The sequence below is a fragment of the Enhydra lutris genome, unplaced genomic scaffold (genome assembly GCF_002288905.1).
Source record: "Enhydra lutris kenyoni isolate GAN:26980312 unplaced genomic scaffold, ASM228890v2 scaffoldscaffold23, whole genome shotgun sequence".
NCBI lineage: Eukaryota > Metazoa > Chordata > Mammalia > Carnivora > Mustelidae > Enhydra > Enhydra lutris.
Genome location: NW_019154107.1, coordinates 25,618,121 through 25,644,080, shown reverse-complemented (window position 1 = coordinate 25,644,080; position 25,960 = coordinate 25,618,121). Strand labels below are relative to the sequence as shown.

Sequence of the window (25,960 nt, the reverse complement as noted above, 5' to 3'; positions counted from 1 at the left end):
CTTAGTTGGTCACTGGTAACCTCACCAAGAGAACTGCCTGGAGCATATTTAAGGCAGAAAGCCAAATTGCTATGGATGGTGGAGTGGACAGGAGATGAAGACAATGACTCTGGCCAAGGAAAGAAATAGCAAGGAAGAACCATGATTTAAGAATTGGTATAGCTCGCAAGCTAGGAAAAACCAATACCACTTCCTTCGTTGGCAAGATACTAGGCTTGAAGACCAAAGCAATGATGTGGGTACGATTTTACAGCAAAGCCAAGCTTGTGGAAAAAGACCCCTTCTATTCTGTAATAATACATTCCCCATGCTATCTTCTGACCTTCATTTGGTTCACTATTTGCTTTTCTTAAATAGAAGTATTTCTCTAAGCTCTGTGGCCAACTCCCTACCCCCCTTCTTTCAAGGCAATCACAAATGGCTAGATAGAAGACCCTCTAGTCTGCCAGCTCTAACTCTGCTCTCTAGAGTTCTGTATTTTGTACAACTTCCGCTAAACAGCTCTATCCAACTATTTTATTGGCTACTCAAACTTGCCACAACCCCTAAATGGAGTCCTGTGTCAAAGATACATACAAGTAGCTTCCATACAAGACAGCTCTGAGCATTTAATCCTGGCTCTAACCACCTGGGTGACGCTGGGTTGCTGAGAGGTAGAACTCAGATACAGTCTGGGAAGCACTTTTCTTAGTGCTCAGTTAAGTACCAAACTCAATTTCTTTTTATTTTTACATATATTTTTAGACAGAGAGCATGTGATTGGTGGGGAGAGGGGTGCAGAGGGAGGAGGAGAGAATCTTAAGCAGATCTGAGCACAGAGTCCAATAAGAGGCTTGATCTCACAACCCTGAGATCTTGACCTAAGCTGGTATCAAGAATTGGACACTTAACCAACTAAGCCACCCAGGCGTGCCACCCCCAAATCAATTTATTAACTAGCATTACTATTGAAACCACGTAGAACCCAGACTTGAAAACCCAAACTATCTTTGATTCACTCATTTCTCTTACCATCCAAAATCTTATTCTGTTTATTGAACTGCTAGAAAGAACTTTGTAAAACCCAAATTAGATCATATTAGTTAAAAACCCATCAAAAGCTCTCTAACAGAATAGACTTATGTTTGGTACGCAATGCACTATCTGCCACAAAGAACTTCTACAACTCCATCCTGTTCTACTACTCCTCACACACATTGTCCTCAAGCTAGAATGTACCACCACATACATTAACAGAGTCATATCATATATGGGTTTAAGATCATGCAAATACCCAGTAGGGAAGAAGTCAGGAGAGAGGAGCAAGAGAGGCAGGTGCTGGGGACAGAAGAGCAAGAAAAGATGACCTGGCGTGAGTACGCACTTGCTGGTGGTGCTCTGGGCAGGAGGAGAGCTCCCCCGAGCCTCGCACCGGGTCGGCAGCCTGACCATGACGAGTGTGACTGTAGTAGCACAACAGGGCCTCTCCTCATAAGCCAACAATTTCACCCGGCGCTCAAGTGAGGAAAAGAGATTCATTCCCTCACCAGAGGAATATGTGACTGTGCAGGACTGAAGCAGACACGGTATGCATTACTTTGTAGACGAACAGAAGCATCTTCCTGATGGCATGACAGTCTGGTCTTAAACTGGCTTTAGGTGGTATTCCTCTGTCCTCTTTCCTTTCATTGCCTCCACATCTTTACCCTTTACATCAATTACCTGCTTCCCAGAATACACAGACTCTTCTGATTCCATGGAGCTGGGAAGAATCCTGTGGGATCTGTTGCTGTATTTCTTTCAAAGTATCTATTTATATGCACTTTTACTTCAAGACAAGACCTACACACCAGATACACACAGACAAACATATACCCTCTCAGTGCCTACCCTAGAGTCGTGTATACAATCAGCAAATATTCATTAAATTATGGAAAGTACAAATGAAAGAAAAGGCACAATGTTGGCTGGTGAAAAGTACGTTTTTGGTTAACAGCTGAATGATTATGTTTTAAGAGGGATGTTTATAAAGCAAAGCTTAGGGGTCTGAATTTATATTTATAGTGAACATTTCAATCAGTGTGAGGACAGAAAGAGCTTGCTAATCACATCTCATGACAACTCCAGCTGGGAGCAGAATTCTTAATATAATGAGGAACACAATAAAGATTCAAATGACTGAATATTTTGTAGCACAGAGTAAAAATGGGAGTAAAATGAGTATGTAAGTGCATTTAGGTTAAAAAATAAGGTAGGTATGAGGAACAACAGTACCATGGGTAATTTTAAGTTGAAATACTTCCAAATTATATGTATCCAATTTCAACACAACCTCGTAACAAAAATGAGTATGAGTGTCAATGCTCAACATTTCAAAAATTAAGAGGAGGGATGATGATAAACTGGAGGGAGTCTAGAAGGATGACAAGGATGATGGGGATGGAGGGATGAAAACGATGATAGAGGCGAGAGATGTTTAAATTAATGAAGACCAGGTAGGAAGAAGAGAATATGACAATGATCTTCCTTGATTTCTTTTTCTTTCTTGCCACTTCCTCCCCACATCCTGCAACGTATGAGCAAGTTCTGTGAGCTTCAGCTCCACCAAAGACCCTAGTCTGATCCCTCTCTCTACCCCCATGGGTAAATGTCTGTCTAGGTTGGTCTGTCCTGTTCCAACTGCCTTCTAACTATACACCCACACCCCCTTGGAATCCATTCTCTACAAAGCAACCAGATTCATTTTCTTAAAAGTTTAAAACAGAACCCATCAGTCTCCTGCTTACAATCTAATGGTAATCTGTAACACCTAGAAGTCCATGTCCAATCTGGTTCCTGCTCACTTCATTGAGCTTACTGCAACCCCCTTCTTTCTCTCATTCTGCTATACACTGGCCTTCCTGTTCTACAAACATGCCAAAGCTATTCCTAATTTAGCCATTCAGGCCTGAAGTGTTCTACCCTTAGGTCTTTGGTTGACTCCATCTCAGTATTTGGGTCTAAACACAAAACTCATCTTCTCAGACACCTTCCTTGATTACTGTAGAAAAAGCAACACTCCTACCCTTCCCCCCACCACCACCCAAATATTATGCATTTCATCTTATTCATACTACTTGTTAGTAATTTATTTATCTGTCTGGTGGTCTCTCTGTCTTGCTCTACCAGAATTTAAAACCCCCGAGGGGAGGGGTTTTAACTTAAACACTGCACAGAGCTGGTTGTTAAACACTTGTCGAATGGGATATATTTTGCATAAATCTGAAACATATTTAGGGAATTAGGACCAAATGACAGGGAGATCTTGGGCCAATCTGTAAAGAATTTTCAAGAACTACAGTGAGATAATGAAAATGTTCAACAAGCTGCTAGATGACCACAAATTATGGAGGCTACAGAATAGATTACTGCACTTAGTAGTAGTTTTGACTAAATAACCTTAAAAATCCTTTCCAATTATAAAATTCTAATCTATCTAAAATGTAATGAGTCACTTTCTTTTTTTTTTTTTTTTTTTTTTAATTAACATATCATGTATTATTACCCCTAGGGGTACAGGTCTGTGAATCGCCAGGTTTACACACTTCACAGCATTCAGCATAGCACATACCCTCCCCAATGTCCATAAGTCACTTTCAATCTATACAGCTATTAGAGAAATCGTTTCTATGCTGTACCATCCCTGTATCTTCCGGGGATCTGAATCAGCCTCTAGTTTATGCCTATCTCAAATTTACTAAACATCTTCAGCAACTTTAAATCATTTTTCATCCAAAAGTAACCCTGAACTTGCCCTTCAGAGCAAGGTACCACTGTCAAATATAGTAAGATAAATGGATAGACAACCCCTCACACCCTACTGCCAATTACATTTACAGACTATGGTACCCAAGATCCAACTTTTTAAAAGGATTTGTACATCATGTGATGTAATGAGCACAGGGTATTATATAAGACTGATGAATTACTGTCTATCTCTGAAACTAATAATATACTATATGTTAATTAATTGAATTTAAATTTTTTAAAAAATATTTTATTTTTATTTGACAGAGAGAGATCACAAGTTGGCAGAGAGGCAGGCAGAGAGAGAGGGGGAAGCAGGCTCCCCGTTTGAGCAGAGAGCCCAATGCGGGGCTCGATCCCAGGACCCTGAGATCATGACCTGAGCTGAAGGCAGAGGCTCAACCCACTGAGCCACCCAGGTGCCCCAACTGAATTTAAACTTTAAAAAAAAAAAAAAAAAAAGGATTTGTACATTATTTGTTATGATTTGGGTTTTGTTACCTCTTGTCTCCCCTACTACTTCTGCCCAAGACTAGCTAAAATACTGCAACTGATAAAGGACTATATTGTAAGATAATCTAGAGGTGTGTTACCTTGACCACGCATTTTCTGTTTGAATGAAATTTTGGACTTAGGTTTGAAAACACTTTATTAAAACAGGATTACTTTCAGAAGATATATTTTGAAAACATATGCTGACCAAATTAATATAGCTACAGGAGAAATAATTATAAGCACTACTTTAACAAAGATGGAAACTATAAATATTTTGTCATTGAGTATAAAGCAGTGTATTCCACAATGAGTTTCTGAGGAGATCAATTCTTTAGAAGATACTGGTCAAACAAATAAGTTTGGGAAACACATATAACCCTCCTCCTTTCCCATTCACAAAACATACCAACACTTAACAGTCTCCAAAATATTTTACAAAAACTATTAAAAGAATAAAGGACTTGTAAAACTTTATCTAATCCATCATTTTTCCATTATTTCTTTGACCAGAATCACCCACCTTTTCAGGGTAGGGGCAAGAGTGATAGAAAACACTGCTATATAGCACTGTTTGAAAATATTCTAAATATATTTATGAACTAGCTAAGATAGAAACTGACAATACATGAGAAGCTTAGTACGATATATATATTCAAATAACTTGTATTAGGTGTTTAAAGCAGCTAAGAAAAGGGACAATTGTAAGATGGATGATTTCATTAAAACAATTTAAAAATGGCCATTTTAGTTAAGTCCCTATATTAAATGCTAATTTATCTGTACCAACAATTATTTTGTGATGCCATTCTCTCCCTCTGATACCAAGGGCAGTCTTTCAATATTAAAACTCAAGTTCTCCTAGATTATCAGGTGGCTCAGAGAGTAGTGGGGAAGCACAGGCTTGTGAATCTACTGGTTTAGAATCATTTGTGTGCCTTCATTTCTCTTTGTACCACAGTGTACTGACTATCTGGAAGGGAAAAATATTTTTAATGTGTGGATTCTTGTATTACATTTTACTAGACTTCTGGACCATTTTGTTGTGATGTCAACATATTGGGGGGGGGAAGTACTGAATAGTTAACACTCCCCAAAACGAGAGGGACTACAGCAGTTTTAGAAAGCACTTACTTAATCATTTCAAAAAGCTTTGGATCTGAGACCTTGATATTTCGTGCCATATTCCAGGAAAGATGAACCATGGGTACTATTGACTTCACACTTTGCAATTTGTTCCATTCGTACCGTTCCACTGCCAATTTATACTGGCAGGCTAGGAAAAAAAAAAAAGTTATAAAATAGCAACCCAAAGTACCAAAAGATATGAAGTTACCATTATCACCTTCTCAGATGATATCAATACCAATTCTGAAACCTCAAAAGATTACAAAAATAAGTTGTTTCTTTGATAATTATGACAATAATAATAGTGAACACATAAAGAGTGCTTACTGTAACTATGTGCCGGGCATTGTGCTGAGCTATTTTTACACATTATCTCATTTCATTTTTATCACTACCTTATTAATTTTATTATTCCCATTATACAGATGAAGAAATTGAGGCCCAGAGAGGTTATATAACTTGCCCAAAGTTGCAAGAGCCAGGTCCTGGTCCTAATCCAGGTCTTTCTGGCTTCAAAGGCCTTATTCTTATTCTGAATTATCTACTGCCTGAAGGCATGCATAATTCAAACAGATTTTGACATACTAGGGCTATTCATACAACATATCAGATAAAAGAAAAATTTGAAAGAATGAATAACCACTCTATTTTGCCTTCTCCCATAAAGGGTTTCCTTTATAAAACAAAATCAAGCACTCTAAAAATTATTAAAAGTGTATCTTCCTTGTATACAAATACATAAATTTGTTATTTGCTGAGATTTTTGGTCTTTATATTTCTACCTGTTCATTTGAATTTAATTTCTTGTACTACAAATTAAAATTTTATTCAAGGAGACAGAATTCTTCTTCCTGTTTCTATTGAGTTATATTCCAAGAAAAAAAAAATCTATCAGATACAATCCTTTAAAAATTAAATTTTTTTTTTTAGCATATTCTTTAAAATACCTGTAAGTGGACCAACATTCCAAGCAATGTTGTTGCACCAGCCAATAGCCTGAACCCAATGAACAGTGCCTGCATTTATCCAGACCAAATCTCCAGGTCGCTGAATAAACCTATACACTGGAACGTTTGCTTCATAAAGATCTTCAAGGTTGGGCCACCAAGAACCCATGAGGAAATTCAAATTGTTTCTGAAATAAAAAATAATGCAAATGGATCAAATACTTTAATAAAGCTCCTTAATAAGACTGGAAAACAAGGTCAAAACTTCTTAAAACATGCTCATTCACACTGCATTGTAACTTAACTGCTTGTGCAGTTAAGAACTACCATATGTAACGTAAAATTAATTACAATTAAATATTGAGTAACTTACTCCAAGATCAGTACTACTACCTTCAGTTGATTTTTCAAAGATCCAAACGAAATCCAAAGCTCCTTTTAAGTAACAGTTACATACATTAACTTTGAATTTCATTTCACTAAAGGTTATTTGACTGAACCCTTTGTCCTGGAGTACCAAGAAATCTCTAAAAGGTAAATAAATGGAAGGTGGAATTGACATCAAGTCACTTAAGTCCATAAACAGGAACACTATGGCAGATATAATTAACTATTAGAAACTTTGATTTCTGAGGCAAAGTGGAAAACAGAATGGTCTCTACCACTGTTTTGAATTCTAAGCAGGAAAAGGAGACAGGATGTCAGTCTCTAGAGTTTCAATACTAGTTAAAACTATGCAGCTGAAAACAACTTCATAAAAAATGAACAATCATACACATGCACCACCAACCATCATCACTGCCACCACCACCAATGTACTTTGGAAACATTCTATGGATCTTACTAAGCTTTTTACTTTAAAATCTGACTTCTTTTTCTACTTCATCATGATATAATATTAAGTATATTTTAAACTAGAAAGCAACTTTTCCTTCAAGAGAAGTTTATAAAATTCAATTAGCTACATTTTGGGGAAGGAAGAATGTGCAGAATGGAAACGTTTCTTTCCTTTAGAGCTAAGAAGCAGGCTTTACTGTCCCATGCCAAAGGATACAATAAAGTGTACCTTGAAATTATTCTCATTGGTTTAAATGTAATTTTTTTTTTTTTTTTCTGGTCTAGATCAAGGGCTGGCAAACTATGGCCCATGGACCAAATTCAGTTCACCTCTTTTTGTAAATAAAACTTTTATTAGACCATAGCCATGCCCATTCATTTATGTATTATTACACATGACTGCTTATGTACCTCAGTGACACAGCTGTGACAGAGACCATATAACCTGCAAAGCCTAAAATATTTATTATCTGGGCCTTTATGGAAAAATCTCACCAACATTTGATGTAGATGGAATCTCTGCCTTATTTTTCTCCTCATAAAAATGCAAGCTGTTCTTCAAAGCCTAGAAGACTGCCAATGGTAGCCTAACTGCAAGGGCATATGGATGGGCTTACTGTCTGTAATAATGCTCAGTAGATACAGTCCAGAAAAACTTGCCTATGAAGCAAAATATGGTTACAAACACAAATTCTATCCCTACCTCACCAATGTGTTACCATCACAACATTGGAGAAAACGTTCTATTCAAAAGCAAGCAAGCAACTGAGTAAGCAAGACCACTGAATAATCCACAACTAAGTTAAAAAAAAAAAATTAAAGTTACCCCAAAAAGCAAGCATCCTTTTTATCATACACAGGTATCAGTATCAGTATCAAAAGCTGCGGTAGCAAGTGCTATTCCTGCAGCTTAAATTTACCTAACCCTTCATTCTAACTTTGAATTTTTATTATCCCCAAGTTCACAATTTTTAGACATCATCTGCCTCTTCTAATTACCTTTATTCCCAGATTACCTCCCCATTAGGTAGGAAAGACAAACTAAATCCTGAAGAGAGCCCATGTCTACTCAGAAATAATGAACAAGGATCAGTGTACTGTGGTTGTAATAATATACTACCATCTCAAAGTTTAAGAAATAAAAATCTTTCTGTAGCACAATGGAGATTTCCTACATGACACTGCTCTTTCTCTGCTACCACCAGACCACTGGTCCATGAAAGTAAGCACAGATTAGTGCAGATCAGGTTATTTCATCAGAGCATTTCAAATTTTAAAATTTCACATCTTTCGCTTTGTTATAAGAAACGAAATCTGTGTGTTAAACAGTAAAAACAATGAAAGATAATTATCTTTTGCTTCTATATAAGGAAATTATGGATTAGTGTGGGGGTTTTTTGGTAACTATATTTATACTTGTTATTAAACAAAGATCCAGTAAGCCAAGATAAAAAAAATTCTAAGTGAGTATGTGGAGTATGTGCATAATTAGTTTTGAGAGTCTCTCATAATGTAAATGTTTCTGGTGGTCCCCCGTTACCTTCTTGGGGTGGGGAGAATAACACCATATATATGTATAATTTATGTTTTTAACCATAACAACTTTTCAATGTTAACTAACTGAAAATATCAGGTACTTACATAAAGGAGTACTTTCAAAAAAAAGGAGAGAGAGTAAGTTTCTGTTTAGACAAACAAGTTTAAACCAATGAAAATAATTCCAAGGTACTCTTTAACATAGAAAAGAAATAAAGGAAGGCTATTTCTAAGACCTTAAGGAAAGGAATACTACAAGGTGAGTTCCTTCAATTAGAGAAAAAAATCTGAAGCAGTTGATTAAATTTTACAGAATTCTTCCAAAGGACTAGTTGCCAGTGTAGTTTTAAAAAGAATTTATATGATGGTGATATGACAAAGAGTAGTATGTTTATACTAGAGTTATTAACAACCTATGAAGGTGCTATATTACAGAATTCCTTCCACTTCTAAAACCATTCACAGTAAAATAATTTTTCTGGGAACACATATCTTCCACATGAGCAAGTATTTATGCATCAGTTGTTCAATTAACCTAATAAACAACTCAACCTTCCTATCTTCTAAATTCAAGACTGTTACTACTGCACAGAGTGGTGTCAAGGCATCTTTTTTCAAGTATTCTCGGTAATGCAAAGGAACAGACTTGGAATCAAATCAATTTAAATGAATTTTTTTGCTGAGGTAAGTAAAAACTAGTTACATACATTAGGATATCCACATTAGTAAGCTGTCCTTTATAATTACTGTTTTTGAATAATTATGTTTAAAAAAATTTTTTCTTTGGAAACCTACTTTTCACAGAAGTCATTCAGAACACCCCAATAACCTTCGGGGACAACAAACCATTCACAGTCACCTGGACCAATATTTATGTTAACTGAACAGAAGTTGTTATTTTCTTGATGACCTGAAATGAGAAAAGAAAAACAATTATCAGCATACTATAAATTCTATAGAAAAATGTGTCTTTAGAAATAAGACCTCGGAAATGTTCAACACAGAATGTTCCGGTGGCATTCAGCTTTTGTCATTATTTTTGTGTCTAGTTTTAGAGCAGAGTTTGGTCAGCTCCTAACTTACTCAGTAAGACCTTCTGCAGAGGTAGTCTAAATCATGACTAAAAGCTTAGGTTCTAGAGCCAGGCTCCTAAGCTTATGTGAACCTGGGAACGTTGCTAAACCTTTTGGACTCAGTTACCTAATACAGAAGATTAGAAAATAACAATTCCAATAAATCATTGGGCTGCTTTGAGAATCAATAAAATAATAACTGTTTTGAACAGTTCCAAATATACGGTAAGTAGTAAGTATTAGCTATTATTGATATCATTACCACTTCTTTGTGAACTAATCCCCATTTCTCACAAGTAGCATTAGGACATCAGTAAAGAGGCAAGAAATATGGTTTTCAAATGGAGCAATGGGAGTATTGTCAACAAAAGTGATGGAGCAGGGAACTCTGGAGAACTCTTCAGAAACAAACTAGTTTCTAGAGAAAAAAAAAACTAGTAAAACTAACAGAAGTAACCTTACTTCTCTCTGGGCAGTAGTCAAAGGTTTATAGCAACCAAGTGAATGCCTGACCAGAAAGAACTTATAGTAGGAGAGTTTTATATCACTTTAACCTACCTTATCCCCAACCACATCACTAGTGTGTGGCAAGGGACTTAAAAAAAAGTAGTCTTGTGTTCCTAGTGTGAGTGTCACTGGTTCTGGAGGGAGCAGAGTGGATCTTGTTCCCAAGATAAAAAATTGTTTTTCCTTTCAACTTGACTGGAGTTTCCCCCAAAAGACTAACACAAGGAACTTCACCTTATCAGGGCAAGTGGTTCAGTGGAAAAGATTTCCCCCAAAACACTGAAAGGCCATATGAATAAGCTGGTGCTCCCAGGGGCAAAAAATGAAGAGCTGGGGCAAACCGCAGACACACCAATGAGATTTGGGGGGAATAAAGGCTTTGAAAAGCTCCCGTGAATACTAGAGAATTTAGAAAGCCACATGCATACCCAGAGCAGGTCGTATGCTCAGAAATATACCTAAAACTATAAATTTTAACTTCTTGCTAATCTTTAGGTGCAGTGCAAGCAAGAAGGTAAAGGCTAAAAGTAAGACCATAAGCGGCATGACTAAGTGTAAAAGGATTGACTCAACACAGGAAATCTGCAAAGACCCGGAGAATTATTTTTTCTTTCCTTTATGTTCATTTTCCCATTCTTCTTTCTTTTTTGGCACAAAGCACTGAAGGAAATCTCTGTGAGGTCACTGGCTAACTGCTGAGATAATGGAAAAGAAACTTCAGTACCCACACATGCCAAGGAATACAGTCTTTGTGAAAATACTGTGGAAAAGTCACAAAACAGACAGACAACTGCAGCCCACAATAAGCAAGAACAAACCCTGGAGAGGGAGAATCTGATTTCTCTAACAGCCACATGATAACATTCAAAATGTCAAAATATTAGCACAGTACCATGCTTAAGGAACAGAGACTTCAGGGACTACATCTGACCGAGAATACAGTCTTGTTTTGTTTTTTTTTTTAATCCTCAGAGTCTGTTTTCACAAAAAAAATGAGGCTTTCAACTAAACAAGAATGTATGGCCTAATCACGGGGGGGAAAAAGAAGAAATAATTAACAAAAATTAGTCCTGATAAAGAACAGACAATGGATTTAATAGCCAAACACTTTAAATCAACTGTCTTAAGTATACTTCAAAGAGCTAAAAGAAACCATAAATAAGAACCACAGGAAACAAGGACAACAAGGTCTCAACAGAGATTAATGAAGAGATGGAAATTATCATAAATAAAATTTTGAAGCTGAAAATATAACTGAAATTAAAAATTCACTAGTGGGTTTCAAACAGCAGATATGAGCAGGTTAAGCAAGAATCCACACTTGTAGATAGATCAAATGAAACTAACCACCATTTTGAGAAGAAAATAGAATGAAGAAAAATTAACAGAGCCTAAGGGACCATCAAATACACTAACCTAAGCACTGTGGGAGTCCCAGAAGAAGAGGAGAAAGGACAGTAGGAATATATGAAGAGGTGATGGTCCAAAACTTCCCAAATTTGACAGAAGACATACATCTATACATCAAAGAAGCTAAAGAAACTCCGAAGTAGGAAACACTTTAAGGAGATCCATACGAAGACACATTATAGTCAAACTGTAAAAACCCAGAGAGAATTTTGAAAGCAGGAAAAAAGAAGTGATTTGTCACAGACAAAGGATTACCAATAAGATTAATAGCTGATTTTAGATCCAAAACCATGGGGCCAGAAAGCAATAGGGTAACACATTTAAACTGCTGAAAGAAAGAAAGAAAAAATTAACCAAGCATTCCATATCTGGCAAAACTATTCTTCAAAAATAAAGGAGAAACTAAGATATTCTCAGATAAATAAAAGCTGAAAGAATTTGTCACTAGCCCATGTGCCATATAAGAAAATGCTAGAGGCTGAATTCTTGGGCTGAAAGGAAAGAAAGACAGTAATTCACAGCCCTGTGATGAAGAGATAAAGCACTACAGTAAAGGTAGCTACCTAAGTTGGAAGATTCACACTTCCCAATTTTGAAACTTACCTCAGAGGTACAGCAATCAAACCAGCATGGTACTGGCATAAAGACAGACATGTAAATCAAGGAAAGGGTATCAAGATTCAGAAATAAATCCATGTATCTGTGGCCAACTGATTTTCCACAAGGGTGTTAAGACCCTTCTACAGAGAAAAGAATAGTCTTTCCAACAAATAGTGCTGGGACAACTGGATGTGTAAAAGCATGAATTTGGACCCTTAGCTCATATAAAATCACATGTAAAAATTAATATGGATCAAGTATCTAAATATAAGAGCTGGAACTATAAAAATCTAAGAAGAAAAATAGGGGTGAAACTTTACAACCCTGCATTCAGCAGTGGTTTCTTACATAAGATACCAAAAACACAAGCAACCAAACAAAAAACAGATAAACTGAACTTCATCAAAATTAAAAACTTTTGTGCAAAGAACACTATCAAGAGAATGAAATAACAACTTGAAGCACAGGAGAAAATATCTGCAAATCATATATCTGGTAAGGGGTTAATATGCAAAATATAAGCTCCCACTACTCCACAACAAAAGGACAAACAACTGAATTTAAGAAATGGGCAAAGGACTTAAATAGACATTTTTTCGAAGTGGATAATACAGATGGTCAGCAAGCACATGAAAATCAAAACCACAAAGAAAAACCACTTCTCATCCATTGGGTTGGCCGTAATAAGAAAAAAATGGGAACTAAACAGTGTTGGTGAGGATGAAGAAAAATTCGAACTTTCATACATCGCTGCCATGAATGTAAAATGGTGCAGCTACTGTGGAAAGCAGTTTGGCAGTTCCTCAGAAAGTTAAACATAGAATCACCATATGAACCAACAATTCAAATCCCAGGTATATAACCAAAAGAACTGGGAACAGGGATTCAGACAAATACTAGCACGTATGTTCACAGAAACACTATTCACAATAGCTAAAAAGTGGAATCAATCCAAGTGTCCATCAACTGATGAATGGAGAAACAAAATGTCCTATATATCCACACAACAGAGTATCTGGCCATAAAAAGGACTGAACCATGAATACGATGCAGATGAACCTCAAAAACATGCTAAGTGAAAGAAGACAGACACAAAAGGGAACATACTGTATGATTCCATTTATATGAAACATCCAGAACAGAACCAGAAAGCAGCAGACTACTGGTTGCCAGGGGCAGAAGGAAGTGGAAAATGGAGAGTTAATGTTTAATGGGTACAAGGTTTCCTTTTGGACAGATGAAAATCTCTTGGCACTACACAGAAGTGATAGCTACACAGCACAGTGAATATACACACTAAATGCAACTGAATCACATAATTTATTTATTTATTTATTTTTTAAAAAAGATTTTATTTATTTGACAGACAGAGATCACAAGTAGGCAGAGAGTCAGGCAGAGAGAGAGAGAAGGAAGCAGGCTCCCTGCTGAACAAAGAGCCCGATGCGGGGCTCGATCTCAGGACCCTGGGATCATGACCTGAGCCAAAGGCAGAGGCCTTAACCCACTGAGCCACCCAGACGCCCCTGAACCACTAAAGGGATTAGTTTTGCTGGGTCATTTTTACCTCAATAGAGAAAAATGTAGCTACTCTCACCATTCCTTGTGTCTTTCATGTATGGTACTCTTAATACCTACAAACTATCTTCTACCATGGGTAGATGGTTGGAATTGTCCATAGTGTAGACTCCAAAATAAAATTTAGCTCTCATCATAATTAGAAGTGCTGAAATCCCACTGTCAAATTCAAAATGTTTTGGGATAGAGCCTTAGAGCATCTCTATAGTTTAGAACATAACATGACTGATCATAAAGTCCATGAGGTAGGTAACACATTTATCTATGTAACTCCAGGAATAAAGGGTTTGCCTCACAAGGAAGTATTCAAAATAATTTAAAAATTGAACTAATTAAACTATCCATTTCTTCTGAGACCGAGTTGTCTAACAGAGTAATCACCTGAAATGGGGTTTATATGAACTGAGATATGCAGAAACTATAAAAGTACACACCAGATTTCAAAGACTTAATATGAAAAATAAATGTGAAAAATCTCATAACTTTTATATACTGATTACAAGTTGAAATGGTAAGATTTGTATATACTAGGTTAAAATTATTTTCACCTGTTTTATGTTGATATGACTACCATAAAACTTTAAATCATCACAGACCTGTACCCCTATAACAAATAATATATTATATGTTAAAAAAAAAAAAAAAAACTTTAAATCATACATATGACTTGCATTACATTTCTACTAGACAGCACTACTCCAAGGGAATTCCTTAGAGAATTCTTCAATGTTCCACAGGACACTTCTGAAAATCTAATGCCTTATATACAAACCAAAAAAACCCCAAGCAGTTCAGACACAAGTGACAAAGAAATAATCTACCAGGTTTGCTTTTCCCCTGATTTGTAATGAAAAACTGTATTCTTTTTGAGTTGAGGGTATAATTCAAATTGGAGAGGTTTTCAATTTAAATGAATCTTAGAAGAACCAACCCAATACTGCATACATAAGAAAAATGAACTCTTGGGGCACCTGCGTGGCACAGTTGGTTAAACATCTGAATCTTAGTTTTGGCTCAGGTCCTGCTCTCAGGGTTGTGAAATCAAGCCCCATGTTGGACTCCACTTGAGATTCTCTGTCCTTCGCCCTCTGCCCCTCCCTAAAATAAATAAATCAATCCCCCCCAAAAAAAAGAAAAAAAGAAAAAAGAACAGAACAGAAGAGAACTCTAGGGAGTTCAAGTAACTTGCCCAGTATTTACACCAGTGCCTAAATGGCAAAGTGGGGAGCACAGAATTCTTCTGCCATTTATTCCAGAACTGTTTCCACTTTAGCCAACTATGGACAAAATATCACAGAACTGGGCTTCCAATGGCTTGAGGATAAAAACTACTACAACCTAATGGTTTTACTCCTGGCTGTACAATATAATATTCTGGGAACCTTCTTTAAAAATACCGTGCCTGATCCCAATAAAAGAGATTCCAGGTCGTGGTCTTAGGGTCCTGGGATCGAGCCCCGCGTCGGGCTCTCTGCTCGGCGGTGAGCCTGCTTCCTCCTCTCTCTGCCTGCCTCTCTGCCTACTTGTGATCTCTCTCTCTCTGTCAAATAAATAAATAAAATCTTTTAAAAAAAAAAAAAAGAGAGAGAGAGATTCCAATGAGCAGTCAGGACTCGGAATCCACTGACCAATGTTACCCAGAAGCAAGGATAGGCCTATTTTGAAACAGCTTTGTAGCTACAATTCAATAAGCAGGTGACAAAGAAGAAAGCAATCTGCTTTTCAAACCATGGCTGCTTCAAGTTGCACACAGAAACATCTGATGATGATATTTGTAACCACCAGTCATCTGCCCTAATTGTTAAGTATTTTGAAAATCACTCAGAAATTTCATGTCAATCCAAGGAAACACAAAGAAGATGGTACTTTAGCACTGGACAGAATTCTTAGCTTAAAACCAATGCAATTCGTTTTACAAATGAAGAAAAAGACCCAGAGAAGGAAATGTGACCCGTCAAAAGTGACAAGCCTAGTTAATAGAGTCCGGACTGGATACCAGGAAGACTCTAGGAATGTCTCCTCATCAAGTGATTTGTGTGAACTGTGTGTTGCAGCCCTGTTAAAGGACTACAACCTCTACTTCCTTATTTAAGTGAAATACAATGGAACAGACTAGAAAATGTATTATTCTATGAAACTGTTCTTAAAAATACACATATGTGCACAAAGTCATAAAGTATATTTCTTAGTGTGACTATGGCAAAAAGAAAAGTTCAGAAAAAACTGTATCCCATCACTCTGCAGGAGACGGAATCAGCAACAGCCTCTAAGCCACAGGGACTTTCCCAGGAGTGCTCTAGTGACCCCTTTCCAGATTAAACTGCTATTTTTTCAGGACTATTCTATTAAAAAAAGATAATATAAAGGGGAAAAATCTTAATAATACAAGTCAAATCTTGTAACAGGAGTAATCGTTTCAGTTTCATTCACTATAAATGAAAAGAATCTGGCTCTCTTTTGCATGTTTCACATTTTGATTAATTCTATTTTTCAAGTGTAGAAGATAATGTTAGTTCATAAAAGTTACCTGGTGTTCTGCTTCCTGGAACTTTCATGTATAGTTGAACTGTGTTCATGCCCAGTATGGTATGACCTACGTGGCTTAGAAGATTTCCTGCTGATACGACACGCACAAAAGCAGGAAGTTTAGTCAGCTCATGTAGCTGCAACTTCCATCTGCAATAAAATAACAGATCAAGAGTGAAATCCTGCTACAAATATTTGTGGAAGTTAGCCATTTCTTCAAAAACTTTGTGTCCCAATCTGAAAAACGGCATAGGAAACACTGAAATGCTTAATTTTTTCAATTTTTCCAAAGAAAACTTCCTAATGAAAAAAAGGCATAAATATTACTGAGTTAAAAACAAAAAATACTGAGTAAATGAAAAAAAAAAAAAAACTCCCTATTTTTATAACTGTTGTATAATTCTATAACACTTATTTTTTTTTAAAGATTTTATTTATTTATTTGACAGAGAGAGAGAGAGAGAGAGAGATCACAAGTAGGCAGAGAAGCAGGCAGAGAGAAGAGAGGGGGAAGCAGGCTCCCCACTGAGCAGAGAGCCAGATGCAGAGCTCGATCCCAGGACTCTGAGATCATGACCTGAGCTAAAGGCAGAGGCTTAACCTACTGAGACACCCAGGCACCCCTTTATAACACTATTGTATATTATTAATCATAAAATGTAACTTTATGATTGTGTACTTAGCCAGGGTCTTGATGAAAACCTGTACAAGAAATTTAAGTCAAAGAAAAAAACTTCTTTTTAAACCTTAGCAAAAATAATTTATCTGAAACTTGTGCATCAACTTAGAAAAATGGTAAGGAAGGAAAAAGAGGAAATCGTAGACAATTTTCAATCTTGCAGACCTCTTTGCATCCGTTCACAGAAATACTACTACAAAGACTTACTTTTTGTCATCAGACAGGTCAATGTTGGTCCCAAACTTTATGGTTTTAAAGGGTCCTTTCCTCCTCCTCCCAGAACTTAAAAAAGAGAGAGACAATATCAGAAACATGCCTTTTAAACAGAAATACTAAGTGAACACTAAAAATGACTTACTTATCTGAAGATGTAGATTCACTATCTGAGTGGTCTTTATGGTGACTTCTTTTCTCATTTTCTTCCTATAAATAAAGCAAAACACATTCTAGTTTAGTATTCCACAACCAGCTATCCTTTCCATCATGCAACTATAAAGTTCACACAGAGATTGATGGTATTATCTATGTTTGGAAACTGAATTTCTATAGGCCTCTTTCACATGAAAATTTCTTCAAAGACCACACATTAAATAAAAACCCAAGGAAAGTCAATGGTCACCATCCATAGGCAGGTATCCAACCTTCTCAGCCACAAAGTTATCTTAGAGTTCTTTGTTAGTAACATTCTTCTATAAGGGGAAAAAAATCTATAGATTTTCATCCTTGCCCCATTTTTAAGAGGACAGAATTATTTTTCTTTTAATTGAGAGGCCTATCCATCTTGATTATAAATTTTCTAATCTAGCAGCTTTGTGTGGATGTATACATAATTATATATGTGTAAGGGTAGAAGGTTAGATGTTCTCTATTTTTTGATTACAGACAAATGGAACAAGTTCTCCCTGGGTTAAAGCTTTTCCTCCACAATGAATTATACATGCATGGTAACACATTTACATTAGTAAGGAAAGTAAGCGCTGCATAAATATAGGTGCTTTTCAACGCAAGTACTACTATTATTTACAATTTTGGGGTCACAGACACAGTATCTCTTTACACTGTCCTACTATTTGAGTTAGCAGTACTTAGTACATTTTGGCCTCCCTCCCTTTAAATGTATAGTCTCTAAACATTTGTCAAATTTTTCACAGGTAATGGTCCATGCCTTCAAAGCACACAAAAAGGTATCTTTTCTTTGGTTATGGATCCCATCCTATATAAATACTCTGCCTCTTATGCTTTTCAACCCCTCCTCCAAATTTTCCTTTCATGATCCCTGAATCTTGCTTATTATTTATCCTCTTCTGAACCTAATACTACCACTACCATATAGCTGAAGTATCTCAAAAGTTTGAACTAGAGATTAATTTGGACAATGAATTCACTATAACTCATTAAAGCTGCAGGACAATTCTCATTAGATGAATTTCTCTGTAGATAGAGGGAATGGTAGTGAGAAAGAAATACAAATATACAATGCACAGGTACAAATGCTGCCTTCATTGAAAATGTGAACTTGAGGCAGACAATTTTAAACACATAAGAAAATCTAATGAATTACAAATTAAAGACCTGCAGGCCCATATTAAGTTGTTTTTTTTTTTTTTTTTTTTAAGATTATTTATTCATTTGACAGACAGAGATCACAAGCAGGCAGAGAGGCAGGCAGAGAGAGAGGAGGAAGCAGGCTCCCTGCCATGCAGAGAGCACGATGTACGGCTGGATCCCAGGACCCTGGGATCATGACCTGAGCTGAAGGCAGAGGCTTTAACCCAGTGAGCCACCCAGGTGCCCCTTAAGTTTTAGCTGCAGGATATGTACAAAACAACTTTGTACTACAGACAAGTACTTGAGTAATACATTTAATAAACTCATTTTTTGGTAGATGTTTTATGTTCACTTTGTGGGAGAATTCACAAAGTTCTCATTATAGTGCTAAAGGATTTTAGTAATGATCCACTGCTGAAATGCCTGAGTCTTTTAATAATAATCTGATTATTTTTCTACTTTTTAAATTTCCCATATATTTTGAAATAATTTATGCCTCTCCCTCCGTTTTCTCTTTCAGACTGAGGCCGTTAAGAATAATACTAATGTTTCCTGGAGGTATTATCAATCAGATAATATTAACCTGGTAGAGGAGAAAGATGGGAAGGCACAAGACTAGGAATTTTGCAAGCATAAAGCAATCTTGAGACTTACTTTATCTTCTGGTATCAGTGGCTCTCAATCAGAGGCAATTTTACCCTCCCAAGGGATATCTGGCATGTCTGGAGACCTTTTTGACTATTACAACTGGGTTAGAAGGTAAGGGGTGTGCGATAGGCATCTACTGGAGAGAGGTCAGGGATGCTACTGAACACCCTAATATACAAGACAGTCTCCCACAACAATGTATTATCCAACCCAAAATGTTAATAATGCCAAGACTGAGAAAGCCTGCTTTAAACAGAAACATCCCACGGATGAAGGAGACATCCCACTACACTTTAACAATATTTATCAACCCATAGGCCTGCTTAGACTTTACTAAGGGCGAACTGCATAGCACTTAGATAGTATTTCATGTAACTATAAAATAATGAGATGCTTACAAAAGAAATGCACCCTTTCAAAATAAAAGAACATAAAATAATAAAATATTCTAAAAATAAAACAGTGTTCAAGGAGTAAACACTTACCCTCAATGATTCCTGAAAGGAGGAGGCCTGGTACTGTGCATATTTAGCAATTGTAGTATGAGATCGATTACTTTCACAATGCCAGATTTTCCTCGTTCCAGTAGGATCCCAGTTTTCATCTGCTGGCTGCAACAACTGTGTCCTCACTTCCACCATATGTTCATTGTTAGCTTCCACCAAAGTTTTGGTAGAGAAAAGTCCCAGGTCTTCATAAATAAATGTAGTTAATAAATAAAAATTATTTTGGAATAATACATTAAGCAAAATGTTTTATGGCATTCTATCCAGTTCCCCTAAAAACCAACCAGGGCCTCTGCACAACCTGAACTTTGTGCCAGGTTTACACAACCAGACAATGAAGCCTCAGACCTAATCATCATGCCACCAGCACAGGTGGAATCAAGGGGCCAGGCACTAGTTAGGAGGCTACAGTCTTATATTAGCAGCAGTAAATTTTATCTACATTTTATATTAAAAATTCTTTCATCAGATAACCTAAATCGTAATTGTAATTATACAATTAGACCAAAATAAAAGCTAAATTTAAAAACCACTACTAAATTGCCAGGAACCAATACTGTCATTGTATCTTTACGTTATGGATTAAAGAAGTGATACACAACCCCGCCCCCCAGCCAGAAAATACTAAAGTGAAAACTGAAAAACTTAACAGAAATAAGCTTCTGCCAGTGCTTTAAGAGTCACAGATAGCAAAGGAAATATAAAACCTTTTTCTTTTTCTTATTTAAAGCTTACCCAATTTAAGAGCTCCAGCAAGGCCACGTATTACTGTAACAGGGTTGTTTGGATTTGTACAAAATTGGTGTAATGGAGGAAAGAAAGCATCACGTTTATTTTCCAACTGTAAAATTAAAACATATGGTTAGATCTCTGGAAAACAGAAAATATTATGCCAAATTCATATTCATCATTTATGGCAATTTCAACAATGCACTGTGTAATTTCTATTTTATATTTTATAGCATTTTGTCACTATGTCTTTGACCCTAGTTGTAATTAGATAGTAACTACATACATTATTTCTCTTGTCTACTGGATCTTGAACAAAATGTGTGGAAAGAAATAAAACTGAAACTTCAAATCAATTTAAATATTATTCAATTTTAAAAAAGAAGAAAATCCCAGCACATGTTACAATGTGGATGAACCTTGAAGACACTATGCTCAGTGAGAATAAGGCAGTCACAAAAAGAAAAACTCTGTATAATTTTACTTATATGATGTTTCTAATGTATCCAATTTATAGAACCATAAACTGGTGGTTACCCAGAGGCTAAGGAGACCAGGGAAAAGGGAGTTGCTATTTAATGGGTATAGAATTTCAGATTTGCAAGATGAAAAAGTGCTGGAGAAGTGTTTTGCAACAGTGAGAATACTATTTAACACTACTGAACTGTATACTTAAAAATGGTTAAGGCGATAAAATTTTATATTATGTGGGCTTTTTTCCTCACATAAAGAGTAGAAAGTCACAAAAGTTCAGTGTTTTTAACCACTGAGCCACCCAGGCGCCCCAAAAGTTCAGTGTTTTTAACCACTGAGCCACCCAGGTGCCCCAAAAGTTCAGTGTTTTTAAAAATATTACCAAAAGTGAAAGCAAGGTGAAGAAGACCCATAAAAGAAAATTCTTAATTTTGCATTTCCCTCTCTCAGACTTCAGTTTAAATGTTTTATTACATGTCTATCTCAGTGCTTCTCTTACATACTAAAGGATCAATAAATTATTGGTTGGAGAAAGGACTAATATGATAATATTTGGCCTCTAGAGGGCAAAAACAGGGCCAAATCTCCAAAAACAAACTTTATAGCTTAAATTTTTTTTCATTGGGGGTAGAACTGGGAGGATGGAAGAGTTGCTTTGATTGAACTTTTATCAACTTCCTACATCAGATGTCTAAATGTTCTTAGAGTAAAACTAACATTGGTTTTAAATAATCTTTTAACATTCTTTTAAAAAATGACATATCTATTATCACATTTTATGTTCTCAAATACCTTTTTTAAAGGTAATTAAAAATATATTTTTTTGTAGATGCATAAAGCAGAATGAATGTTAAGGTCCATACAACTAGTAGAATGCAGATTTGAAACCCAGCTAAGTCATACTCCTGGTGGTTTCTGCCTAATACTGTCCAAAACTGGGGGCAGTAAGAAGTATTTCTCAGTACTCTAATGTAATCACAGTTAGTAACTGAGAAGGGATGTTTTAAATGCTATTATGAAGTCTTTCTGAATACATCTTTTTCCCCCCAAACATTCAAGCTACTGCCAATAATTTTAATGTTTCCTAAAGGGCATCCATATTAATTTAAAGCAAGATCTTATGAAAGGTAAGTACAAACACTGGTTTAATTTATTTCTAGTCAGTCAATTCAGACTCACATAAATACTAGGTGTAGGTGGATTCAACTTGTCCTTTGGCAAGGGAGGGTATGGTGAAGATGGTGGTCTTGGAGGCGGGCATTTATCCAATAAAATGCTACTGTTAGATAAGCCATTTTTACCTAGATTCCTTAAAAAAAGAAGAAGGGAGAATAAATCAGCTGTACATTTATTTAGAAAACAAAACAAAAAAAATCCTGAATTAAGTCCTAATTAGGTTATGGGGCAGCTACACAAATCCAGGAGATTTGGCTCTATGAGAAAAAGCTAAGAACAATTATTAATTTTAGCAAATACTTAGCTTCATGAAAAAATACAACACATGAATTATTGATGACAGTCCTTATCCTGCACATAACTGTCCAATTTATTTTCCTCACCTAAAGAACAAACATGAACTCCAATTTCCTCTCCACCACCTTCTACCATGACAGTCTTTCCACTAAACATTGTGACTTGACCAAAAAAGGTCTAAATTATGGTAAAAACAGAATTATGTCTTTCTTCCTATGTCTCACCTCAGCAACTATAACCAGAATATCTTTGTGGTAATTCTCAAACCTGAAAAGACCTGTACTGTTTTTTCTCCTCTCAAAACTGTGAAAAATTTTCTACGTGAGTCCTTGACTAATAAAATCCAGCAAGACTCCAATCTACTAAATTTTATGAAAATTATACCAGTATTTTTAATGAGACATATAACTGCTATCTATTCTCTGATATGCTGTATAATTATTACTTATTAGTAGTTGGGGTTTCTTTTCCTGTAATGGGTTAAAGTATCATGTTTGTTAAGTTATAAATTCTTTAAATATGGCAGAATTATTTCCAAACTGTAACTTTTTTAGTGTTAAAAGAATTTTTTTCTACTTCTTAAATATACCCAACTCAGAAAATCAGCAAGACATAATTTTGAGCTTTCAATTCATTGCAGATTAACTTCACCCAATTATTACAAGCTCAAAAATAATGCATTAAAATAGCAAGTACTTTAACACTACAATTTTAGTTAAGAACCTGAAAATTGTAATTACGGTAGGGAGTTAAACTTAGTAATTTTACTTACTGAAGAAGGATTAGCAATTTTTCATCATAAATTACAGAATACAGGTTGAAACAAAATTAACTCCCCTTACCTTGCTATGTTTTTGCCAAACTGAAAAAAGGCTTGAAATTCCACTACTACAAACTTTTGAGATGGTACACTAAACAGAATCATGGATATCACTTTCTTAATTTTTAATTTATTCAACTGTTAACTCCTGAGTAAAAACAGAAGCGTTCATGACTGGTCTCAAAGGAATGAATTAAGTTTAAAATAACTCATTTTCTAAAAAAAAGTATGTGAAATAGTTATTAAAGTGAAATTTTAAGTTCAACTAACAAGGCTAAAGGTTAAATAAATGAATATTCTATCACAACATTTCTCAACAAAGCATGACTGTCCTATACATTGAAAGACAGGCATTTAAAAGCTTTTAAATTTAGGTATAAAATCAGTACTAATTTAGAAATTCCATGTAAGCAGAAAATAGGTGGTTGACACTGGTAAAGAAACCATTCGAGTATTATCATCGAATCAATGCAAAATAAACATTCACTTACAATATACATATAAATAATTAGTTTTCATGCTGAACTGTATATCTGCCACTCTTTAACTTTGGTTTTTAAACAAAACAGGACTCCGAATACATAAAATTTGTTTTCTAGAGCAAGAGATGAATGTACAATATAGTAAATGATTACTATTTTAAGGAATTGAAAGATATGGACCACACATTAAAACTGTACCATAAAAGAATATTTCGTGCTAATTAAATATGGTACCAAAATTTAAGCTTCTACAACATTCTGCACACTGAAAGATGAGACTAGAAAACAGTTTAATAGATTAGCAGAATTCTGCCTCCATCACTTGTCGAGTTCTGTAACAAACGAAAAAAGGGAAATGGGAAAGTCTAATAATGAAAAAACGCAGCTGCTTTTATTTTAAAATAGAAAAGAAAAAGGTGGGGAAAAAAAAGGTGAGAAATGCCTAAGGGAACAGATACTGACTGAACCACCAAATATAATTATAACTTTAAACCATAAAAGCAGAAAAGGTATTGTAATCGCCTTTTTATGTATAGCACTGGTCGGTAACCAGTGACAGTAACACTAAGATGAACCAAACAAGACTCAAATTAAAAATAACCTACACTTTTAAAAAGTAACTATGTATGTGAAAATAAGAGGGTAGTCAAAATAAACCATGTAATCAAATTGTATCTTGCAGTTTCCTACTGTACTGCAAACAATGACTCCCTGCTTTTTTGAGGTCAAGTCTAAAACAAACAGGAATTTCCCTGGAGAAACTGATGTAGGTAGTTGTCTATATAGTGACTGTAAGCTTTTTCCATTGAAAATACACTCATCAGTCCTAATGCAAATAAATGACAGCAGAACTACGCATAATCTTCTGAACATATAAGTGTCCAATACTGTTTACAGTACTTTCAAAGCCAAGGTAATGAAACTAATATAACAAGGCAAAGTGGAGAAAGGTGGTGAAGAAAGAAAATAATATCCCATTTTAAATCCTTTTCTCTCATTTTGAAACGTGCCCCAAGCAATGCAGAGTAGGAAACAATTAGTCACTGCACAATCCTTTACAATACTGGCTTAAACTTGTTTCAAATTTACCCATATCATTTGGTAGATAAATGAATCAGTACTCTGTAAGTAAACCAATCTACGCTTTAATTATCTTTGGTTATGAAGCTCCTAGACCAGAGACATCAAGTCTCTTGAGCCTAAGTCACTTTCCTCTTCAAGTTCTGGAATCCTACCCAGCACAGGATATCGCCAATAGAACAGAAATGTTCTGTTGATGCCTATCATTTGCTATCTTGACTTTCCTCTAAAGATTTGTTATCTCTAATTTATCAGAGCATTTTTGGTATCTTTATTAATGAACCAAGGCCTATAGTTACTGAAATAACCCAAGCAACCCCAGGGATCCGTGTGTGTGTGTGTGTGTGTGTGTGTGTGTATTTGCAAATTATGCATATTATGCCTCTTATATATATATATGAGGCATAATATGCATATAAATAATTAAGTCTCTGTAAAAAGGCAAAATTGTCTTTTAAGAGCTAAAAGCTAAAAATAAAACTGTAAAAATGTACTTAAAAATTCTGAAGTATCTATACATATCTGAAAGGTGAAATGGAAGATTATAATCTTTAATATATTAAGAAACACAGTCACATCTAGGTATCCACAGCATAAGATTTTATTAATGAAAATTTATGATAACTGCTATGATACACTGTTTATACCCTGTACTTCCATGGAACTCTTTTGACAGTGTTTCTCCAGAATACACTTAGATCCCATGTAGTATATGCTACTAGTTCTGGACCTCTAAATTTTCTCCCATTTTCTACCAACTGTCCTGAGATTAGAGAGAGTGGAACAAGGAGGAAGGCTTGCTCCAGCAGAGTGGTGACAGCATTATCTAGGAAACAGGACAGAGGCCCTAAGAGCTGAGTGGGGAACAGGGAGAAGGCAGTACAAATTGGCAGTGAGCCAAGGCACTGTGTTTAAGTAGAACTCAGGATAACATTTAATCTGGACGTTAAAGCACACCTACTTACTTTTAGGCCCAGAATTAAAATGCATGCCAGTGTAATATCTAGATAAAAAGACCAACATAAAACACTTAAATCAAATTTTAGAAATTCAGGAATTATACTACATGCTTTAGAAGAATCTGGTCTGATTTAGAGACCATCCAATGTGGTTTGACATGAA

At 35.7% G+C, this 25,960-nt stretch overlaps 1 protein-coding gene across 8 annotated transcripts in view; it reads right to left on the bottom strand.

Moving 5' to 3' along the window:
- LOC111150336 (lysine demethylase 6A) overlaps positions 1–25,960 on the bottom strand; it is a 203,904-nt gene that overhangs the window by 15,018 nt on the left and 162,926 nt on the right. For all 8 annotated transcript variants that reach the window (XM_022507788.1, XM_022507793.1, XM_022507791.1 and 5 more), the window contains 9 exons: positions 22,163–22,292; positions 20,516–20,621; positions 19,760–19,965; positions 17,437–17,501; positions 17,286–17,360; positions 16,401–16,549; positions 9,501–9,615; positions 6,333–6,520; positions 5,392–5,533 (listed from right to left, as the gene is read on the bottom strand). In XM_022507788.1, the coding sequence (XP_022363496.1) occupies positions 5,392–5,533; positions 6,333–6,520; positions 9,501–9,615; positions 16,401–16,549; positions 17,286–17,360; positions 17,437–17,501; positions 19,760–19,965; positions 20,516–20,621; positions 22,163–22,292 (1,176 nt within the window). The remainder of the gene's footprint in view (positions 1–5,391; positions 5,534–6,332; positions 6,521–9,500; positions 9,616–16,400; positions 16,550–17,285; positions 17,361–17,436; positions 17,502–19,759; positions 19,966–20,515; positions 20,622–22,162; positions 22,293–25,960) is intronic.